Here is a 23,227-nt window from a genome sequence, read left to right as displayed (position 1 = left end):
GTTGACGTGGCAGTAGGTTTGTACAAAGATGAACGTGTGCTAAAGGTAGATGCTCTGTCATTTACCAATGTATTAAGGTACCCCTTTAAAAAGGGGGGACGAGTTGCCTAATCTGCATAAGAGTTTATTTTATTTAATGTGGGAAAACACCCAGGGTTTGTGGAGGGGGGGGAAGAAGCAAACCTCACACACACACACACACACACACCCCCAACAAAGCAGCAAAGAATCTCTGTTCTGCAGCAGAACAGAGAAAGTGGAGCATGTTGTAAGCGTTTAGACAGTCTTTTGCATACGACGGAGAAGACAGCTTCGCTTTGCCAGTAGAATACATCTCTGATTTTTGCCAGGCTTGCTACTGCAGGAGTTTTCAGTTGTTTTTTACTTTCGATTGTCGATGAATAGAGAACGTTGAAGTAATTGATTATTGTGTCAGCAGCTTAAGTCGCTGTAACTAGATTGCTTGTGAGCCAACCCCTAGATAATAACAAATGACCTTTGCATTGCTCTTTCCGATGTGCTTAGCCCAACCAGCTTAATTTTTTTTTTTTTTTGATATTTGCATTGCAGTGAGGTATACAGATACCTGCGCACGTCTAGTATTCCCATCATCATGCTATCAGGATACCATATCTGTTTACTTATTTATGTATGTAGATGGTATCACGTGGATTTAAGAGAGGAATCCTTTATCCTAAGGGATTATATTAATTATGCCTTGCCTTTTCCTGTGGCTGCTAGCCTCAGCATTGACAAAACTTCAGAGTGTTTGATAACTGTGGGAAGAAAGCTGGACCAAAATTGTTACTGCTTAAGGTTATCTTAATTGCTCGTTGTAAGAGCAACTCCTAAATGACTTTACAAAGATAATGTTTTGGCTTTGTAGCTAATATTTCTTTCAATATTGGGCTGATAACATATGGCTCACAGGGAACCAAGTGTTTTGAGATGATTGCTCTACTCTTTGTTATTGATTCCTGGTATGCAGTGGGTTATGTATCATCCTCAAATTGTATGGAGCTGAAAGTCTTCTGAAGGAACAGAGGCAGGCTTAGGGAAATGCTAAAAAACCCAAGGAATAGTTCTTCAGTTTCCGAACAAATGTCTGCCGTAAAACAAGCAGTAAACTGAAAATGCTTTCTTTTCCAGTCAAGTGTTGCATACAGAAAGATTTCTGGGTATTACCTACATGGGCAATTCAGCTGTTTTTAATTAAAAATGTGGCTTAAGCACCGTTACTACCTTCTACTGCTGTTTACTATGGTCTTTTAAGTGCTGAGATAAAACAAGTATGTGAATGCCAATAAACTTTAATGAGGCCTGTTAGTGTATGAGTAGTCACTCTTGACTGAGTTCCATGCTTGGAATTGTGAATTCTTCATTAAAGTATTGCTCTGGTTGCCTGATAGTATTAAAGGATAACCTATTGTAAATCAGGTGCTACAGTTAAGTGTTGACCTTGTAAATGCAGACATTGATAGACCTTCAGATAAAGAGGGGGGAGCTGTATCGCAGTTTCAAAAAGTACCATTTGAAAATTTCCATTTTTTTTCCTCTCATCACTTGCTTTAATTCATTTTGTTACTCTTGTTTTATGTTAAAACTGGGGGCATTGTTACAAAATGGATATGTTGCCAGTATTCTCTTCTGTAAAGCTAAAGTACAGCCCTGTCAGACTTAATTACCAAGTTTGGTATTTTGTAACAGCTGTTGAGAGCCCTGAATAATCTACTGTACATGCTATTTGTTTAGAAAGTGGAGCTAGAAGACATTAGGTCAACAGTGAAGACAGACATCAACTAGCCTAGTTAACTGTTTACATTTTAAAAATGGAAATTATTTTCTTTTCTAAGAAGATTTTTTTTTTCCCCTGAAAATGGACCAGAAACTTTTTTAATGAAGTATTTTAAAATGAAGTGCCAAGGAATCAGACTTTGTCATAAAAGCAGTAAGATGAGATTTGGTTTAAAAGAATGAAGGATAAGTGGTGGTGTTAGCTCTGATGTGTTCTAGATCGGTAAACGGCAGTTCTCACGTTACTCATTTACTAGAGTCTGGAAAATTTACTTCCATCCGTGTAAGCTCGTTTGCTTCATTTGGGCAAGTGATACTCTTCCTGCGTTGAGTATATAAGGGAACAGAGCTACATCTTAAGTTGTTTACTCAAGCATATGTGCACAGTATAATAGAAAATCTGTGCAACTGGCATTTTTAAAGAAACAGGTCATACATGTCATTCTTTCGTTAGAAATTTTTCTGCCTGCTGTGATACTGGGCTTGTGCATCACAACCTTAGATGTACTGAGAGAAGATTAAGGTTGCTGTGATGTGTATGTTTGTATGGCACAAGCTATAGGACCCTGAAAGGTACTGCATAGAAAATAACTGCCAGTGATTTTCTGCGGTGATGGCTTTTGACTGAAGTTGGGTTTTGTTGGTTTGGTTTTGTTTTGTTTTTTTTTTTAAATTGTGGAATCCTACTCCTTTGGATTGCTTTTTCCCCGTCTTTGTTGTGAGAAGTGCTACCAAGTGTTGTGATACAAGCATAGTTTAGTTGATGATACTTGATCCTAGTCATCTGCAAGAACAGCCGCCTGGTTTTTCCTTGTCCCGTCCCCTCTCTGAGAGAACCTGTTCCCCCACTTCATCTTCTGGGATGTCTTTTCTAGCTGTATTTTTCATCATGTCTCCTCACTGAGCACTCCGGCTTGCTATCTTCTATTAGACATTTTCTAGCGTGGCAGAAAGACATCTTATGTAAAATTTGTGTTGAGATAAAATCTGCACTTTCCCAAATGTGTTGGCACAGTAACGTTGCCTGAGCACAACTGAAAACTCCTAATGCTCACTGGGTAGACAAATGCTTCTGAGGCTAAAACCATGGACTGGCTAAAGGAGAATGTAGCTAGCTGAGAAGACTTCAGGCACTCATTTTAGTAAGTATTTCAATAGATGTCTTTTTGGCAATGTTAGGTGAGTTTGTTAACTGTCATGATAGACAGATAGCATGTGTCTTGTTCCAGCCAAAGCCAGAAGTGTTACTATTTTTTGCTTGATGTTTTTTAGGTGGCAATTTTAGCGGAGTGCTAAGTAACTCATGTTGGAAAAACATTTGCGAAGTGTGTATTTTCAAATGTCAGAGGCTTTTGAGGAGTAGATAGTGCTATTTTTATTGGAAATGGAAGGGTTACTTAGGGCAGAGGTTGGGTGGCTCCTTTGCTCCTTTGCTCTGCTGTTATGATATTGCAGCCGTAGTCCCTAATGCTGGGGGAGTCGTGTCTCTGTTCCCTCCACTCTGGCCCCTCAGCAGAATGCCATAATACTGGAAAAGTACAAAGATGATTTTCAGCTATCTTTTTTGCCTTGTTCCTGCTCTCTGCTAAGTACCTCTTACTTGTGGTGCAGCATCTAAACTGTTCCCTATAGGAAATACTTTGCATACAAAAGCAGGAGAATATTGTATGCTTTTAAGCATTTAGGAGTAGATGACTTCAGTAAGCTAATTCAGTACTCTCTTAAAATTGAAATTTGGCAACTGTTGTTTGAGTTTCTTTATAAAAGTCCTTTCTATACTGAACCTGATAACCACACAGAAGCGAGCTAACTAGTTGCCCCAAAAATGGTAACCAGCAGAAACAGAAATGAAAAATCGTACAGGTCTTTGCTGCAGGGGAGGAAGAGGCCTTGGTGGAAAAGCTTTGCTGACCTGCTTTAAATCTTTTTTCGTGCTTTAGAATAATAATATATTAAATGCTGATTTGGACTTTTTAATTTCAGTATTGGTGTAGAATTGATACATTTATAATGACTAGCTGAATATTGTTCCTGTATTCTGACAACCAGTGGAAAGTTTTATCTGGTAGATGAGGGGAAACTTAGTCATCAATTTGTGTGCAACTGAAGCTTCTCTTTAGAAAGAAAAATGTTTAGGTAGAGGGTTTCCTGCAGGGCCACTCAGTTTCAGTGCAGGTGTTCAGCCTCTGACCCGGGACACCCCCAAACTGCTGCTTGGGAAAGAAACAGCAGCTTCCCTGGGCATGGGGAGCACCCAGGACCTGCAGCTGGGGAAAGGGCTCACTGTGCAAAACTCTTGCTGATTGCCACTGCTTATCCAAGGGACAGAGCGTGCAATAGAGACCCTTTCCTTTAGCTTGATTTTCCTGTGCTCTTAGGTAGGTTTTATTGTTCCTAGCCTGGGGTGAAGCTGCGGTGGAATGTCAGCTTTATCAGGCATCTACTATTCCAAAAGATAAAGCCCCCTAAATAGCATCCCAGGAGAGGGCTGTGGTGGGAATCACAGCAGCCAGCTAGCGGGTGGGCAGCCGGGCTGGTTCAGCGAGACACTTCAGTTGGCCAGAATTTTGCATTTGTGCGTCTTCCAGATCTCGTTCACGTTCAGCTTCTGGTCTACACGTTTAGTCTGCTGCTTGTGTTTAAATAAACTGCAGTATGCTGGAAGGTTTTTTCCCCACGTGTGCCCTCATGAATCTGTTTGTATCTAGTGTTTTCTTAAGTCGGAAGCAATGCTGGCAGCATTTTCCCTGCTTCCCACTAAAGGAACCTCAAGTTGTTTCTTAGACATTTTCGGTAACAGGATAGGTGCCTTGAAGTTCTCGTAGAGAATTACTACCGAATCCTCTTTAGTTCTCTGACGCTGGAGATAGGTGATCCTACTTAACGCTAAAGATAGATTTCCTGGGCTGCCGGCTGCCTCGCTGGAGCGGTTCAGCTTTGAGCAGATGGCCATAAATGGAAAGAGCAACCGGAGAGAGCCGGCGTACCTTAGCGAGAGTGTGGACGATGTGCAACAGGTGTTTCCGCAGTCATCGCTTTCAAAAACCTTTGCAAGGGTGAGGAATGTAGCGTTAGCCGTGAATAGGATTGTAGTTTTAATTGATAAGTTGGGTTTGTTGGGTTTTTTTTTGTGTGTGTGTTGCTGCTGTGTTCAAGTTGCTGCGATCTGCACTGTATCAAACTTAAATGTGCTCTCTTGAAGTTAATTTAAATTATTTTTTATTAATTACTTAGGTTTCGTAAACTTTCAGAACTTGGAAAAAAGAGATATTTTTGCCTTCTTCCCTTAGTTATCGCCTAAAAAACCCACCCCTGCACACTGTTCGTTATGCTTTGTGTTTTGTTTTTTAACAAGCAAGCCTGCTAAACCCAACTCACAGATACTTTTAATTCCAGAAAATGAAACTGGATATATCTGTTTTGCAAACTAATCTTGTATTTTTATATATACATACTTACCCAAATAGACTGAAAATCTGAAGAGAGGTGACCTTTAGATTTTAATGGGGTAATAGCTGGAGATGGTATTATTTCCCTGCTCTGCTGTGTTGGTTTGTAACCATCGTCATTACAATCCGGTTTGTTCTGGTTAACTTGAAGGCAGAAGACAAATCCCAGAAGTCTGCTTCTGTAAGCTCTTGATCACCTCATAGAAATGAGGAGCTTGGTTGTGAACCAGAAATCTAATCTAAGAAGCGACAGTGTTGGTTCTGCTTGTCTTGTGTCTTCTCTAAACATTTCTGTTGCCAGGAAGGTATAAAAGGTGTGAAGACACCAGACAATTTTGGGATTTTCATGTTTAAGATTGAGTAGTGCAGTTGTACAGCGATACACGTGGACTTTTATAAGTGATCTGTTCTCATTAATTTTTTTTATCCTTCTACAGTGGAAGCATCGGTTCATGGAAGTAATGTGCACTGTACGGATAAGACAATTGAAGCTGCAGAGGCCTTGCTTCATATGGAGTCTCCTACCTGCCTGAGAGATGCCAGGAGTCCTGGTATGTCAGCCACCGTTTCTGCTCTGTGAGACGTTTCTCCTTCCGCTAATTAGAAAAACAAGCAAATTGGGAAATCTGCTTCTGTGGAGAACTGTATGCTGTTTAAAACATTTGCTTGCTTATTTCAAAACTACTGATTTGTTCGCGTTTTTATGGGATTTCCCCACCCTGTAATGAGCGTACTTGTAGATTAAATAATTTATTTGAGAGAGGCTGTTGGGTAGAGATCCTTGAGTAGCTACACGTTTAGAATGAACTTTTCTGTCTGAACATCAGGAAATACTTTTTCACTGTGTGGGTGACGGAGCACTGGCACAGGTTGCCCAGAGAGGCTGTGGAGTCTCCATCCTTGGAGATATTTAAAAGCTGTCTGGACACGGTCCTGGGCAACCGGTTCTAGGTGGCCTTGCTTGAGCAGGGGGTTGGACCAGGTGCCCTCCCAAGGTCACTTCTAACCTCAACCATTCTGTGGTTCTGTGAATTTGGCATTTTAAATTGCTAAAATAAAGAGTTATTTTAAGGGAAAAGTATTTTTATCTGTATTTTAGAAAGAATATCTGAATACACTGTATTGCAAAGTGCTGTCAGTTTAAAAAAACAAAACTTGTTGATTACTTTAACTTGATGTTCCTTCTGAAGTTATTTAATATATGTTGGAAGAAATAATGGTCAAACTGAAACCCAAAAGCTACAAAATAGGAAATGGAGATTGGAATAAGGATCAAAGATTAAGCTGTAATTTGTTTCATTTAAAGTTGAGTTTAGTTCTAAAGAATGTTAGTGTGATACTTGTCTTATGCTTAACAATACTGGCAAACATGCATGGTTTTGGGAATTGGGTTGATTTTCTAGGTGACAGGTTGTTGGAGCAGAATCTTGCTATATTATTGCATATGCTTTGTTTAAAATAATTTTATGTAAGATGCATTAAAATAACCAGGTAGAAACTTAATCAGATAGTGCTTTTTTTTTTTTTTCCTTCCGTCATAGTGGAAGTTTTTGTTCCTCCTTGTGTGTCAACCCCAGAATTTATCCATGCGGCCATGAGACCCGATGTGATCACAGAAACTGTGGTGGAGGTATCAACGGAGGAATCTGAACCAATGGATGCATCTCCTGTTCCAACCTCCCCTGATATCCATGAACCAATGAAAAAGAAAAAAGGTTTGTATGGCTCTTTGTAGGAGCAATCTCAGAATTTATTTCTGATGTGCACTGCTGCAGATGGTGTAGTTGATACTGGTGGAGATGGGCTAGATGATCTGATTTCTCTGCTCATATAATCAGACTGATGGGAGTCTGAAATGCGAGTTCATAGCAAATGAGTCTGGAACAAGAAAAAAGAAAAAAAGTAGCAAGAGAATGGGCTTTACCCTGCCGTAAAGGAAAATGGTATCTTTGTTGGTGTGTTTATTAAGCACAGTTGATGAAGTGGAGGAAAGGTAGAGAAGCATTCCAAGAGGACTTGTGTGGGTAGCCATTGGTGTCTGAAATACGGATATATCTGGAGAGTTGGTAGACTCGGGGTTCTTCCAATGAAATGGCAGGGTAAACACTAACTTACAAAACCATAAATCAGTTTACAAAATTGGTACAAGATCTTCCTTGTGAGAGAAGGATCTTATTTGTCTGATTGGCGTGTCTTAGAAGAGAAACTATTCAGAACAGTGTTTGAGCTCTAAGCATTCAGCTACCAAATGAGAGGTTGGCACCTGGTGAGGTTTCTCTCTGGTCTAGCAGTTTTCTTACAGGCATCAGTACAATTCACAGAACTGTAGGAATGTTGTTTTATTAGAGCTTCCAGACATGCTAAGATGGAATATTGACTTGTAATTTAGAGGGGAAGAAAAAATGCAATGTAGTGATAAAATACACTTAGATACAAATCTAAGGTCTATGAGTTTTAGATTTAGTAAAAACACACGTAACAGATAACTGTAACTCTACTGTAAATTACATAAGCAAGAAAATTATGATTAAAGCTTTTCCGTAGCTGTAGTTGTACACTGGAGTTAAACTTTTTCTTTATATTCCACTGTCTGTTTGAATGGTCATTACTGGGCAGATTGCTGTGCTCAGGAAGTTGTGAAATTTTATGAAGGTTATTTTGTAAATATTTTTTTCCTATTACAGAGTCCAGATCCCCGCTTTTAAGTGCGTAAGGTCATTCAGCCATAGTTACAGAGCCATAACTTTGGTCTTCATAATTAATGCCTTTTGAAATTCAGTGTTTAATGAAGAACATTGTTCATCAGCAAAAATTAATGCTCTTATGCCTGAGGTAGGAGCGTTAATCGTTGCTGCTTGCCTTTAACTGGAGGCAGAAGCATGGACTGTTTACAGCCTGCTGCCATGGGGTGTGATCCTTTTCCCTACTTGGGCCTGTTTACCTTGAGTAAAAAGGTCACTGAAGCATGAAAGGGTGAAGAAGCCACAGGTCTTGCTGGGAGAGGATTTCCCTGGCACAGGAACACAGGCAGCTCTAAGCCTGCTGCCTGATGAGGAGTCCCCTCCTAAGCCTCCTCGCAGGGACAGGCGGAGGGTGGGAGGAGGCACATGGTAGCCCTGCTAGCCCGCAGCGAGCCGGGGCAGGGCAGCCCCACGCGTGGGCAGCAGGCAGATGGGGGCTGCGGCTTCCAGCACCACCCAGAGCTGTCCTGCATTGCTCAGGCTGCGGGTGCCGTTTGTAGCCGTCTTAGTGCTCTGCCCTACACGAATCCCACGCGGCACCACTCGCACTCTGAGCGGAAGCTTTTATCTGTAGCTTTGAACGGACGGGTGCAAGGTGGAAATGAATGTTCGCAATTTCAGTAGTAAAACTTCTTAGGAAAACTGATGCTTTGATCAGTACCCATACTAGAATACCAAAAACAGAGCGGGAGAAGAAATAATACATATCAGAGTAAAACAGACACTGGATTAAAAGAACGCAAATAAATTAAGTTTTGCTTTATACATATGGTGCTTACCTCACCTGCCGTTAACTTGTCTGAAATTGAGTTAAATCTGCCTGTGAAATAAGCAACCAAATGATGAATTAAACTGGATGTGCAGTAGTAGTAATCTAAGAATTGAAGTTTATCCATACCTGTAGCAAGGACATGGCAGGGGGGAAAAAAAAAAGCATGAACTGCTTCTTTCAACAAAGACAAACTATAAAATACTTCTATTCTGCATATGATTAATAATTTTTTTCCCCCATGTTTTACTTGCAGCTGGCCGTAAACCGAAGACCCAACAATCGGCTATATCTGATGGGTCTCCAGAACTAGGTATAAAGAAGAAACCTAGAGAAGGCAAAGGTATATTTTTCCATTTATCAAGTCTTTAAAATTTTGCAGTGTATATGTATCGTGTCTGTCACAGGAAATATACAGATCTTGAAAAATTTGGTGGATGAGTTTGTACTGACTTCATTACCGTTTTAATTTTATTCCGTGTCTGCAAATATGTTTGTACAAGATCTAGCACAAGGATGTGTGGAACTGCTCTAGAAGTGCCCTGTAATACGCTCTGCAGTTAAGAGGCTTTCTGATTTTTCATTTGTTTTGCTTTATGTTTATTGACTCCTGCTGTCTTTTGTGTTGTGTGTTAACTTACTGCTAGAGACATAATTTGTTAAGCCACTGCTGAAAGGCTTGTTTTCTAATAGAAGCAGCTTATGGGTGTTTGTAATGGTGATGGCTGAAAATATGTTTTCTTAGTTGATTCACAAACTTCAGTGGAATATGTTGCTTGACTAATAGATTCAGTTTGCCTTAAGGGGAAAAACAAATGTTGGTATGTTTCTCTACTGGTTGAGTGAGGGATTTTGTGCAGGAGAGTCATACTTCCCTAATGTTTCTCCTGATAAATAGCGGGTCCTTTCTTGGACTCCAAGGCCCTGCTATTCACCCAGCAGGGAGACAGACGAGAGCACTCGCTCACAGGTTACCTTTGAGTTGGCATACAGTGTATCGGCTCTTCCCTGGTTAGAGGTGAAAAATGTGGATTGCTTCCCCACTTACTGCACTGAAAGTTGTTTGGAGATGTTGCTGTGGCTAGGAGAAACAAAGTTTAGTGACTTTCAGTGGCAGCATACTAGCTGAAAGAGTGCAGTGGTCAGCTCCACTATTATTTTGGGATTTGTTTGAAAGCAAGGTCTCTGCTGTTTACATAATTCCTTATCTGGGTACAGCTCCTGAGTCGTCACATTTGTCAGTAGGGCAAGGAAGAATGGGACTGAGGTTGTGCAGATGTTAGCTCAGGAAAACCAGTGCAAACAGTAATTAAACTTCCCTGCGGTGGCCACTGTTGCTGTCTTTGGATTTGAGTGTAGCAGTGGACCTTGATGAAGATACAAATTTTGCATTTGCTGTATTTAAAAGTACATCTTGTTTAATTTTCCTTTTTTTGAGTATTCTTAAAGCCGCCTTAGCTTTATTTCTAATTCTGATTTCACTATTACAGCTTTCCATTATCTGAATAGTACTCATAAAGTGTCCCAGTTCCTCGTTTGCTGCATAAATAACTTTGAGAAAGGAGGCCTCTATTTCTGTTTCTTCTGGTTTTTGTCTGTGCTGGTGATTTCACTCTATAGCTGCGGTTTTTTTATGAAGTGGGACGTGGTACTGCTTTGGGTTTTGTGGGTTTTTTTATTTTTTTTTTATTTCTGTGGACCCTCATAATGACCTACTTAAGTCTCTTGTTCTCACAAGGTATCTCATTCCATATTTTACACTACAACTGGCATAAAATACATTTTTTTTTTCTTAATGTAGGCTAACTTGATTTCCTGCAAAATATTTTGTTACTGGATTTATTTTTGTTATTTATTTTTAAAAATTACTTGCAAATATAGGCTATTTTACATGCAGCGTGATTTTGGAAAACCAGGAATTATTCCTAGAACTCAGTACTGTCAGCAGTTAAGTCATGCAGGAGGAGGACAGCTGGTTGTGCACAGTTGGAAAGGGGATCGCTTGTTGTCCATGTAGGTACTCCTTCCTTTGTGCATTCCTGATGCTTTCTGGTGCAAAGTGAAGCAGCTGTAAATCTGATTTAATTATGCCCTTCAGTTTATTATACAGGAGGAACTGGAGACTTATTAATATTTTTTCTTAAATTGAGATAGTATTTTTTTCTCCTCACATAGTGGATTGGCAGTTTAGGCATGGTTTCTCTTTTCATATTTTGTTTTTCATTTGCATAAATGCTCTTTTTAAAGTGTAGGCAGTTGAAGGGAGCAAAACTGGCTTTGAGCCTCTCCACATAGATGCTGGTACCAGTGTGGCAGTTCATTGATACAGATAATGCCTTGTATCATTCACATACTTTCTGGCCGTTAATTTTGAGATGACAGCTAACATTCTTAAGTAGCTGGCACCTGTAATAATTGGCTAGCCACAAAAATTTCTTTCATTGTGCAAAATCTACTCTGTATTGAAGTTAAGATGGGTAATAATAATGTCTAGCTCAGTGGCTGCTCAGTACTGGTTAGCGTGAGACTTTTCAGGAGTGGAGATGAGCGCTGTATGCTCTTAAATAAGGCTTCTGTCTTCCTAGCAAGGTGTGGTACATGTTTGTCTACCAGGCCGCACTTATGGGTGCTTAAGAGTGGCACGAACGTAAAGCTGTTCAGATAATACAACCATGTCTTTTTCTTCCTCAGGATTCTGTAAGCTTGGATTCATAGTATTGGTAAAGTCTGGTTCTAAGGAGAAAGGGTTTAAAAATGGTTCAAAATTGTATTAAACATTTCTAAAATAAGCTTTTTGTGTTAAATGCACTGCAGTTATAGCTGACACAGCAGCCCACTTGAAGTATCGCTGGGTCTTACTGGCAATAGTAGATGGCTTCTGAGTAGTATAGGTATTGCATAGTCCTCCTGTGGAAAAAAGTTGTTATTTAAGTCAGTATACAGTATGAGGGAAAAGAAGAAAGCTGCTAAATCAGCAGCACTGCTCCTGCAGAAAAATTAGGCACTTTCAGAAATGATTTCTCTTGAAGTTCCTGTTTACCTCCTACTACTGAAGCCCACTTATTTTTTGCAAAGAATCTCTTGCAGACCTACAGCATTTGGTGGTGGACCCAGAAATTCTATTTCTGAGGAGCTAAGGGGAAAAAAAAGGGATTAATTCCCTAAAATCTAGGATGGTTTCAGGATTCCTGAGTTCTCTTGTTGACTCCTTCCTCATATAGGTCCTATTCAAATGTCTCTGACACCCAGTAGAATCTGGATTTTCGTAGCTCTTGAGTCAGTACTTGCTGTTTATTGGGGCATGTGGTAAAATACACTTACACTCTGTCTATGAGGTGGTCTTCCAGAAGATGGAAACTATAATTTTTTTTACCCTTTGAGGTTTTTCAAAGACAGCTAACTTCTTGGAGTCTGCAACAGTGGTCTTCAACCTGCCTTAATGTATTTTAATTGTCTCCAGCATGGCATAACAACCGCTATGCTGGGCCACTAAATCTCAGGAATTAATGACCCTTTTTCACAAAAAACATTTTTTCATATATTTTTATTTGGCCCACGTCACCCCCTGGAAGCGTGATCAAGTGAAGAATTGGGATTAATGTTCTGAGATTGTTACTCTTGTAGCTCTTAGTTCTCCCTTCTCAGATAACTTGAGTCTTCTCCAGCTGTACAAATTGGAATGTGATCTATTTTGTTTTCTTCTGCTTCTCTTCCCCTTTTCCTAGGTGCAAACGGTACAGTCAGAGTGCAGACAACCCCCATGTTAAGTTTTATGTCATCCTGATAGTCACTGTCATAAACCCTGTTTTGGGGTTTCTCCGGTGGATATGGTACACCTCTTGAATACCTGAGAAGTACATTAAAATTCTTCTGTAGCCTGACTTCATTCTGTATCCCCCTAATTACAGAAAGGTACACAGGATTCCTGCCATATGAATACTTGTAGCAAGAAGTTGGACTGGTTTTGCACCTAGAAGGACATTGGTCACTCTGCAACATGTATTTGGGAAGGGTCAGAACATGGGGCTGTCACCAATCGGTGTGAGAGCCCCAGGTCCTGGACAGGAGGTTATATTACAAACTTAACCACAGTTGAGATGGTTTGATATTGAAGGTTGTATGACTTTTAAAAATTACTTACTTATATGCTCTTGTCCTTCAGTGTCATGAAATGCACTGGCATTTCCATTCCCCGTTTGAGCAAATACGAGAAGAAAATTCTGAGCTCTCATCCTGCCTCTGCTGAACAGATGTAGGTTGTAGTGATTTGGAACACCCTCCCACGCTTCAAGAACTGAGAATAGGCACTGGATTGAACAGGCTCCTGTGCTATATAGCAGATCACTTGGATTAGCTCCTTTCAGAACGTAAATATTTATGGAAGCTTTACTAAACAGAATGAATGAATTATGTGCAGGTTACATTAGATACCATCCACTGTGTAACATTTGCTTGTAATGCAGGTCATTCAGAGTTACCTATATGTGGAGAACTTTCTGTTATCTTTAAAAGTGGGTTTCTAATATTTAAATGCTTTCTGATTATAGGAAATACAACGTACTTGTGGGAGTTTCTTCTGGACCTTCTCCAGGACAAAAATACTTGTCCTCGATATATTAAATGGACTCAGCGAGAGAAGGGAATCTTTAAACTTGTGGACTCGAAAGCTGTCTCCAGACTATGGGGAAAACACAAAAACAAACCTGACATGAACTACGAGACTATGGGAAGAGCTCTGAGGTAAAAACTCTTATATCCTTAAGTTAACCACTATAATTTTAAATCTGATTCTTAATTTTGCCTATAGAAATATAACAGTTCCGAAATTTTAAAAGCTTTTCCCTCTTGCTGACTTAGCTGTTTAAAAAGCATCAGTCTTGCAGTTCCTATTGCTTTTTATGTTACTGGTTAATTTGCATTTAATTCCTCAAGTATGTATTTAAAAGGTCAGATTTTTTTCTCATCTAGATCCTTCAGATACTTTGCCAGTATGCTCTGCCAGCTTCTTTCCATACCGTCTGACATTGTAGGTTTTACTGTGGTTACTTCAGATTTGCTTGTTAGCATAGAACAAGGTTTTCTTTAAAACCTGTCACTATGTTGGTTACTACTTAATTGTACTTTTCTTGCAGATATTACTATCAAAGAGGAATCCTTGCAAAAGTTGAGGGACAGAGGCTTGTATATCAGTTTAAAGAGATGCCAAAAAATATAGTTGTCATAGATGATGACAAAAGCGAGCCCTGCAATGAAGATTTGTCAATGCCTACAGATGAAAAGTCATTGGAAAGAGTGTCTTTATCTGCAGAAAACCTTTTAAAAGCAGCAACCTCTGCACGCGGAGGAAAAAATTCCTCTCAGTTAACCTGTACCAGAACAGAAAAAGCAGTCACCAGAGTTGTGAATATTGCCTCACCAGCGCATGATACATCGTCATCTCGTCCCTCAACTACCACTACTACTGTCCCAGCAACGACAGCTCCCAGGTTTGTGTTAATGTGGCTTGCGCTTGCCATTTGCTAATTACAAACAATTTTTTGGTTAGGAAGCTGTCTTTTAGTTTTTTGTTTTATGTTTTAAATGTTGGAAATCGTTTCTGATTTGCAAGCAGCAATGTAACATGATAGAATACTACGTAAGTCTAGTTTATGAGACGGGAGCCAACTGTCAATATGCTTGCCCTCGTGCATATTTTAAAATGTTGTAGAGAGAGGGAGGGGAAAAAAAGAGATACAAATGCTCTAAATTTCCAAAGTTCCTATTGCTAGATGTGCAATAGGTTGTGGTTTTTTTGTTTGGTTGGTTTTTTTTAAAGAACCAATTAAAAAGCTGTACATCCTAGATGTGTCTGCCCCTGTTATCATCTCTAATGGTGCCCTGTGTTTTGGCTTAAACACACACATCTTTCTTTATTTTGCAGGACTGTACGTGTGGCAATGCAAGTGCCTGTTGTAATGACCTCTCTGGGACAGAAAATCTCAACCGTGGCAGTGCAGTCAGTAAATGCAGGGTCACCGTTGATAACCAACACAAGTCCAACAACAGCAACAACTCCAAAGGTAGTAATCCAGACAATCCCTACTGTGATGCCAACCTCTGCTGAAAACGGAGATAAAATCACAATGCAGCCTGCCAAAATCATTACGATCCCTGCCACGCAACTTACGCAGTGTCAGTTACAAACAAAAACAGGCCTGTCTGGGTCAGGAAGTATTAACATCGTGGGAACCCCGTTGGCTGTTAGAGCACTAACCCCCGTGTCTATAGCTCATGGGACACCAGTAATGAGACTATCGGTGCCTGCTCAGCAGGCGTCTGGCCAGACTCCTCCCAGGGTGATTAGTGCAGTTATAAAAAGTCCAGAAGTTAAATCAGACACGGCGGCTTTAAAACAGGAACGTGAAGTGAAAACACTGCAGCTGGTAAAAGAAGAGAAGCCGGCAGATGGAAGCAAGACTGTGACCCATGTTGTAGTAGTTAGCACGCCCTCTGCTATTGCCCTTCCTGTAACAATGAAAACAGAAGGAATCATAACGTGCGAGAAATGAAGAATGGGTTGCTTCCAGCATGGACTTCTAGACTGTTACGGTTTTGAATATACTGACATAATTGGGGGAGGGAAGTAGATGCGATCACCAAGTCGAAAAGGAGAGTTTTGGAATGTTAATAAACATGCATATGTTGAAGACTTACTGGAAAAAAAAATTATTTTCCCGTGTTTCAGTGGGAATTGAACCACATTGATATGCTGACAAAAACTGCCTCTTCCAGTTGGGAAACAGCTGAACCTACGGAGAAGGAAAGATAGAGGGACTGAAAAGGGACCAAACAGTTCACTACGTTACCCGTTACCAAGTTACACTAAGACCTGGAACACTAAAAGAGAGCTGTGTGAGAGGTTTGCCTTGGTTTTTAGTTTTTTGGGGGAGAGGAAAGTCTGATTGTTACAGATGGCAAATTTGATGCATTTTATATGCATACCAGCAATTACTACTGTGTGCCCACAGTACTCAACTGGTGCTATGTGAAAAACTCTGCTACTAGGTATTGTAGAATGTGAAATAAAGGAGAAGATTAAAGAGCTTCTAAAAGAAGACAGAGACCTAGAGGGATTTTTGTATCATACAGCTTAAGCAGATTCAAAATGAAAGCCTTAGACTGATTTTCAGTTATCTTTCTTGAAATAAGCTAATGGCTTGTTTGTGTAAAGCTTTTTTATTAAAACAAATTTTTTAAAAATCTTGTACCTAGCACAGTATTGTTATAGAATTACATGTAACATATTTTGTATGGTAGTTAAAAGTCTGTCTAAATTTCTTAATTGTGGACAAAATAGCAGCAGGCTTTCTGCCTTCTGCTGTAACATGCCTGTGTCTCTCACTTAGCCTTGACATCCGCGCATACATTTCAGTTTCAGCTCTACTCTGTCACTTGAAAGGTCACGCCCAGCATGAGCTTTTGTCAGGTAGTTCTAAACCTGTAAATTTTTTTTAGTTGAAGTTAAGAGGGAAGTACCAGTGTTCAGAATGAACTATAATAGTTTGTATATTCAACATTTGAAGTATATTCTATTTTGTTGTACTCTTGTTTCAAAGTGTATTCAAGTAGGTTTTACTGAAATATAGAAATGAAATTTAATGGTGTTTGGTCTGCTTTTTATTTTTTACCTTTTCCTTTCAACTTACTAACCTTCTTTTCTGCTTATTTGTAATCTTCCAGGCATTCAGCCTAAGATAGCTGATACAGTGTGGAAGTTTGGAACTCCTCACTACTCTGGTACTCTGAACAGCTGACCAACTCTCCCACACAGTATACTGAAATATTATTCATTGAAGTATCTGAGAAGCTTGCGGTAGTTGGTGAGGTAACTTCTGACAGGGGTCTAGTTCTCTTAATGCTTTTTCAGGGCGGTGAGCATATGCAGTGTTCTTGTATTGCAGCTGATCACCTGAGTGCTTGTGGAATAACTTGAGTAGCTTAAGAAGTTACTGCCTTCCAGCTGACAGGTGGTAACTTTGTGTGTGCTCCCAGTTGTTCTAATGCAAAGAAGACAGGGTTTGCTTAAATGACCCTGAGAATCAGAAACTTTCAGAGTTCTGTGAACAGCTGTTGTGGTTTAACCCCAGCCGGCAACTAAGCATCACACAGCTGCTCACTCACTTCCCTCACAGTGGAATGGGGGAGAGAATCAGAAGGGTAAAAGTGAGAAAACTTGGAGGTTGACGTAAAGACAGTTTAATAGGTAAAGCAAAAGCCGTGCATGCAAGCAAAGCAAAACAAGGAATTAATTCACCACTTCCCATCGGCAGGCAGGTGTTCAGCCATCTCCAGGAAAGCAGGGCTCCATCACGTGCAACAGTTACTTGGGAAGACAAATGTCATCACTCCAAACGTGTGTGTCCCCCTTCTTTCTTCTTCCCCGCAGGTTTATATGCTGAGCATGACATATGGTCTGGAACATCCCTTTGGTCAGTTGGGGTCAGCTGTCCCAGCTGTGTCCCCTCCCAACTCCTTGTGCCGCCCCAGCCTGCTCGCTGGTGGGGTGGGGTGAGGAGCAGAAAAGCCCTTGGCTCTGTGTAAGCACTGCTCAGCAGTAATGGAAACATCCCTGTGTTATCAACACTGTTCTCAGCACAAATCCAAAACACAGCCCCATACCAGCCAGTATGAAGAAAATTAACTCTACCCAGCCAAAACCAGCACAACTACCTAACTATTCCTCCAGCTGCACCTTAATTTCCAAAGGCAGCACTGCAAAGGAAAGATAGAAATGAGCAATCTTGGCTACTCTAGTCTGCTAATCTGTCTAACAACCTCATAAAGGCAACTAGAAAGTACCAGTAGGTAGAAACTATGAAAAAAGAGAAATACCAAGTTAGACTGCTGGTCCTTTTGATGTTGTTGCCATTGACATTTCCAACTGTTAATATTTTGGCTTCAGCACACATAACATGACTTTACGTAGATTTTTTTTTTGAATGAAGTAAGTATCTAAATAGGTTTTCCATTTATAATTGCACTGAAGTTATGGGTATCATGATACATCACTACAGGGTAAAGCTCGGGTGAGAACACACAGTACACAAATTGCTCCATAGTTGCAGTCCACGTGCAAGAGTTTGGCTTAAAATAGATGCAGGGTGGCTTACCCTGTTTTCATGGGGACCACACAGGCACTACAGCAGTTACTGGAGAAGCAGCACATCAGCTTGTGGGTAGCCAGGTGCCCAGTGGCACCCCCAGTTCCTAGTGAGATGCCCTGGAAAGTCTTCAGAGCAGGAACTCTGGTAATCTTGAAATAATTTAAGTCTGAATGACCATCTAAGTACTTCATGCCTGGAGCAGCAGTTTTAACAGAACTCTCGAACTGACGTCTTCGGTAACGATGAGAGACCAGAATTATATACTTACATTGGAGTTTATTTTTTCCCTTTAACTTTTAATACTGAAAAATGAGTTAGCTCTAGAGTTCTAGCAGTAAGCCCCATTATTCCCTTCAACTGGTAAGAAATGTGGGAATAGCTCTATACGGCCAGGCCAGCATGTGGGGAACTTTGAAAGTCTTCTGAAAAAGGGATTCTTTTTCATACTGTAAGTGGGGAAGCAGAGTTTAAGAACAAATGAATGAACAAGCTGAAGCAGGTAAAAAAGTGTGGTGTAGAAGGCAGCAATCCCTTCCACCAGCAGTTAATGCAAAGAAGGAAAGGTTCTTACAGATGAGCTGTGTTTCTGGCCTGGGGTAGAGGACAAAGACACCTTCACAGGAGGAAATGTAGGAGAAGGAAGAGGATTTATGTTGTCAAGAAAGAGGTAGGGCAGAAAGGGAAGTAGGGGGACGCTGGGCAGTGGGTTGACTAATCTGGTAGTCTGAGAGGCACTGATGTTCTGGGTAAAGGGAAATGGAGCAGTGTGAAGAGAGGCAGGTAGAACAAATTGGAGCTAGAAGACGAGAGAAAAGTAATAGCATTTTTAAACCCATGTTTGTAAGTCTTTTCTGTAAGAAATCCTTTTCTAAATGGCTGTTACTTGATGGTGTATGAAAGAGAGATGCTGTATCTAAGAGTGTAAAACGTCTGTCTCTGGAGTATTTGTAGTTAAGATCTTTCTGACACCTAATTTAGATACATTGGAAGTCAAATGGGGACAAACTGTCTTCCTGGACATAGATAAGGATCTCCAGCTGATGACCTCCTCTCAAGTTAGAGCCAAGACTTCACCATGTAATGACAAAAATAAAAGGAATGAAGGTGCACATCTCTGCTACTGGTGAGATTGGCGGCATGCAGCCGTGTTCTGAGATGCTGCTTTTCCTGTCAGTGCTGCATCTTGCCACAGAACTGGCGATGGTCCTTTGGCTCTCTCCCCTGGCCACCTGGTGAGCAGCACACAGCTACCGGCTGCCAGAGGACATTTATCAGAAGTTCGTGGAGTGCTGCGAGATTCTCAAGCTGTGTGAGGATGCACTGTAACTGAAATGGAAAGGGTACTTAACCCTGAAGACCCTTTTTGCCGACCTTTCTGTGTATGCCTTTGTACTCCTGTTTTTTAACTTAGCTGCTAGCTAGAAGTACAGACAAGCTTTTTGTCACAGGTAGTGATTTCGGCGTATCTGCTTAAGCACAGCTCTTCGGCATTGCTTTGTGTGCATGTGGTTCCTCCGAGTTGTTCTGCGATCTGGTTGTTCTTCAGAGGTGGTATGTAATCTAGGTAACAAGCCATGCTTCTTGCAAGAGGCAGCCTCTCCCTGGGGATTGCTACAGCTAAGTGTCAGAGGGGCAAGATTGCCCCCTGTAACTGAAAGTCTCAGATCATTCTCTAGGTCTGTGCAAGCTTGCTCTTCAACATGCTGCTTTATGCCAACATTATTAATTACTACGTGGGCAAGAAATGTTTTTACTGGTGGTGTTGGAGGATGTGACCTCAGGACGAGGGAGCTTTGGTTAGGTTTGTAACATCCGAAAAGGACAAAGGGACGCTAAACCATTGAAGAAGTTAGTATCTAGCTGTACTCCCAGACTTTTGCAATCCCGTTGAAAAACCAGTTATTTTGTCCATGTGTGAAAGCGGGACTAGCTTTTACATCTGAAGCTGGTGGCTCACGTAGAAGAGTCCAGGCTTAACTCATCCTTGGCAAGTAGTAACTTTTCTAGATGTGTGAGTGGAATGAAACGCTAGTGTGAAGTGAGCATGCTTTACACAGAAGGCATTGAGACATACACAGCCGTGGTATTACTGATTTTACAGATACAAGTACAAACATTTTTATTTTTCAAATAACTGCTATTGTAAGTTATAGGACGGACAGGGTAATGCTGTGTAATCCACAGGAAAAAAGTCTAACTGTGAGTTGCTACTCGGTATAAAGATCTGAATATCAAAATCTCTGGGTTGTGGCAAGAAAAGTTGGAAGGGGAATCCCATCCCGGAGACCACTGTTTTTGTTACTCTCTCTCTTGGACAAAGTCCATCTCGGTTAGCAAAGGCTTCTGTGCCTTGACACAACTCAAGTGATCCAGGTGAAGTGTCCTGCAGGGAAGGCTGAGCTCTTGGGATCCTCTGCTAATTGATTTCATCAACTTTAGGACTTCGGAGCATTATATCTGAGCTGATGAAGGAAGGAGCAGTGAGCCAGGGGCAGTCAAGAGTTGATGAGAAAGTAGAGAGGTGCCTGAAGACTCAGTTCCTACTCGCCGTGACACGTACAGCAGGGATCTCAGTTACGCATGAAGATTGTCACAGCCAAAACAAGCTAAATTCAATTTCTGCCTCATAGAGACAGTTCAAATAGCAGGTATTAAGCTTATTAAGTGAAGAAGATCCAAGTGACACTATCTACTTCTGATATAATTGTTCTCCAAGAGAGATAGTATTTTAATAAGCTTGCAACAGCTTCTGCCTTGCAGCAAATTAAGTAAGTGGGTCATTTCTTCCTTCAGCTAGCTTGAGGGTGAGGGAAAACTGTCGCTGTTAAAGCTAATGTGGCTTTTATTCAAGATTAGAGCAAGGGATCTGTTGAGACTTTTTTTAGCCTTGGTGTGCTTATAAGGCAGACAGCCACAAGAAGGGCTTTGAAGACATTTTTACTGTAAGAGTCATACTGCTACATAGGAAAAAAAAATTAAAACCTTCCTGCTTCTTCCTATGAAAAATATTTACCGTACTGATATTTATAGCACGCAAAAGCATTTCAGTGCTGCAGGCCTGCCTCTTGCTGAATAAAACAAAGCAAGAGCAATATTTCACTTTATTTTTTGTGGACTCTTTTGGAAAACTTCTTTATAGCAAGTACTGGAATAAAAGGATGAAGCTGACTGGGAAGTTACCAGTTAATTTCTGTGTCTCATCTACCTTTTATTAAAATATAGCAGAAAGGGTTCACTGTTGTACTGTAGCAGGGATGTGTGATTTTCTTTCTCAGTATGATATTAAGAATTATGATGGGGAGAGGCCCCAGCCTTTTCACAGTTATTCCACCCTCCCCTTGCCTTAAAAATTACCCTTTAAGGACATGAAGCAGTGAACATCTACTGTCACATGTCCAGGGTGAAAAAAGAATCCCAGCCCTTTCCGCTTCAGAAGAGCTCTGCAGTGATGGGCAATATCATACAAATCATGCTGTTTTGCCACAGTTTGGTTTCTTTTGTAGGAAAGTTAGCGTTGAAAGCAAGGGTCTGAGTAAAATGGCATAGGAATCGTCCAGATATACAAAATATCATCACCCTGTGAGAGTGATGGTGGGTGTTTTGTAGCTGCGATGATAGTTTAGCTCCTGCTGGTAAACAAAGCCTACCATAATCAGTGCTATGGCTCTGTGCCCTGGCCGTGGTGAAACAGTACCACATTGATGGACACCCTCGGCTGTCCTTAGAAAAATGGAGCTGCTTATGCAAAAGTAAAATGGAAATTAAGGGCTTTCTGTTGGTGGTGGGTTTTTTGGTTGGTTGGCTTTTGTTTGGGTTGGTTTTGTTTTTTGTTTTGTTTTTTTTTTTAAAAAATACCAATCTGAGTACAGTATTATCCTTGCTCTCAAGTCACAGCTTTCTACCACAAGTGTAGTTTCTTCTAGAAACTGCCAGAAGGGTCTGAATGTACACTCCAGCTTCTGGTGTGACTTTTTGCAGTAGGATTTGACTTACTAAAGGTACCATCTTACAGGTCTACATTGTGGTGTTGCTTTTGAAAGTGTTTAGCTACAGATGACTAGCTACCTCCATTAACAGGCAATTGTATTATTATTTGTCCTTCTTGCAAAGACCATTTGAGGGAAGATGTTAAGAGAAGATAACCCTAAAGAAGCAGCGCTGCATCTCACCCCCTCAGAGAGCCAATGAGGGCAGCCAGCACCACAAAAAGGAAGCTGTCTCAGTCTAGCTGGTATGAAATGCTTACGGCAGGGATGCTCAAAGGTCTGCTTTTAGGAGTGTCTCATCTCTGGCCCAGAATCTCCCCCAAAGGAGCCACCCCTTCTGGCTTCCAGGGACACAATTTGCTCTTTCTGAAATTTCATCTGAAGGAGGCCCTGGCTGGCAGTGGTTGGTATGTCACATCTGCCTGGTAAGAGTCTTCACCAAAGAAGTCAGGCTTCTTGGTGGTTGTAAAATCCTTTCTGTCTGGGGAATTTCAAATCCACACTTGCTAGAGGAGTCCTGCATCCCAGGCTGGTTAGAGCTACAGCCTCAGCTCCTCTGGAAGCAGATCATCGCCCTCATCCTGCAAGGGTCAGGAACACGTGCAGAGTGTGTTAACACCTGTGCAACACAGCACTCCATTCGTGTGCCTGAAAGGGAGTGTGTGTGGGAATTTGGGACTTCCAGTTACCACACTCTGTATTTCACTTACCAGTAATGCAAGTATGATAATTTGTGGGCTGTGTAAAGCACACACCTGTGGCATTTCTTGCTCTTCAAATGATGTTTTAAAAGAAAGTGACAAATACAGCTGCCTGTTGTGAGGAGCCAGCTCTGCTAGGCATACTTAGCAGCCCTCAGGGAGGAATATTTGCACCCTGCTTTGCAGTACCGGCCAGATTTGTAGCTCCACACAACTGTCGGAAAGAGTAATATTTACAGTAATACAGGGTCTAGGCCTCATCTTTAGCTAGGGGAGAAAGCAGCTTAACATCGCTAAAGGTAACTCCTTTCCCTGCAGACTTGCTGTGGAATTTGGGCATCTCAAGTCTGAGAAAGAGCACTTGCCTTGAAAGCAAAGCAGCTGTGCCACCTTGTAAGATTAGGACTGCGGGGTCAGGGGAAAGAGGTCTGGAATGGGTAGCATCGCCACTAACTTGAAGCTCGAACAGTCACTAGTTGAGACAGATCACCTATTTATGATAGGGAAATGAAGAAGATAGCAGCAGAGACGTTACTTTTTTTTTTTTTCCAAAGACTTTTATTAATAAACACCTGGAACATTTCAGAGTTACTATGGGCCTTACTTTACATGGAAGTACTGCTTTATTTGCTCTGCCTCATCTT

General features: G+C 41.0%; 1 protein-coding gene across 5 annotated transcripts in view; it reads left to right on the top strand.

Moving 5' to 3' along the window:
• Positions 1-16,391, top strand: part of ELF2 (E74 like ETS transcription factor 2) — a 39,673-nt gene extending 23,282 nt beyond the window's left edge. For 2 of the 5 annotated variants that reach the window (XM_052815592.1, XM_052815610.1), the window contains 6 exons: positions 5,681-5,794; positions 6,821-6,958; positions 9,010-9,096; positions 13,301-13,493; positions 13,886-14,239; positions 14,674-16,391. In XM_052815592.1, the coding sequence (XP_052671552.1) occupies positions 5,681-5,794; positions 6,821-6,958; positions 9,010-9,096; positions 13,301-13,493; positions 13,886-14,239; positions 14,674-15,301 (1,514 nt within the window). In that variant the 3' untranslated portion in view covers positions 15,302-16,391. Of the gene's footprint in view, positions 1-4,734; positions 4,851-5,680; positions 5,795-6,784; positions 6,959-9,009; positions 9,097-13,300; positions 13,494-13,885; positions 14,240-14,673 lie in introns of those variants that run through there. The other 3 variants (XM_052815583.1, XM_052815601.1, XM_052815620.1) reach the window with 2 other exon arrangements.
• Positions 16,392-23,227: the final 6,836 nt, after the last annotated feature.

This window comes from Harpia harpyja, chromosome 2, assembly GCF_026419915.1.
Source record: "Harpia harpyja isolate bHarHar1 chromosome 2, bHarHar1 primary haplotype, whole genome shotgun sequence".
NCBI classification, from domain to species: Eukaryota; Metazoa; Chordata; class Aves; order Accipitriformes; family Accipitridae; genus Harpia; species Harpia harpyja.
Note: the sequence above shows the minus strand (reverse complement) of the source record. Positions and strands in the feature narration are given on the sequence as shown.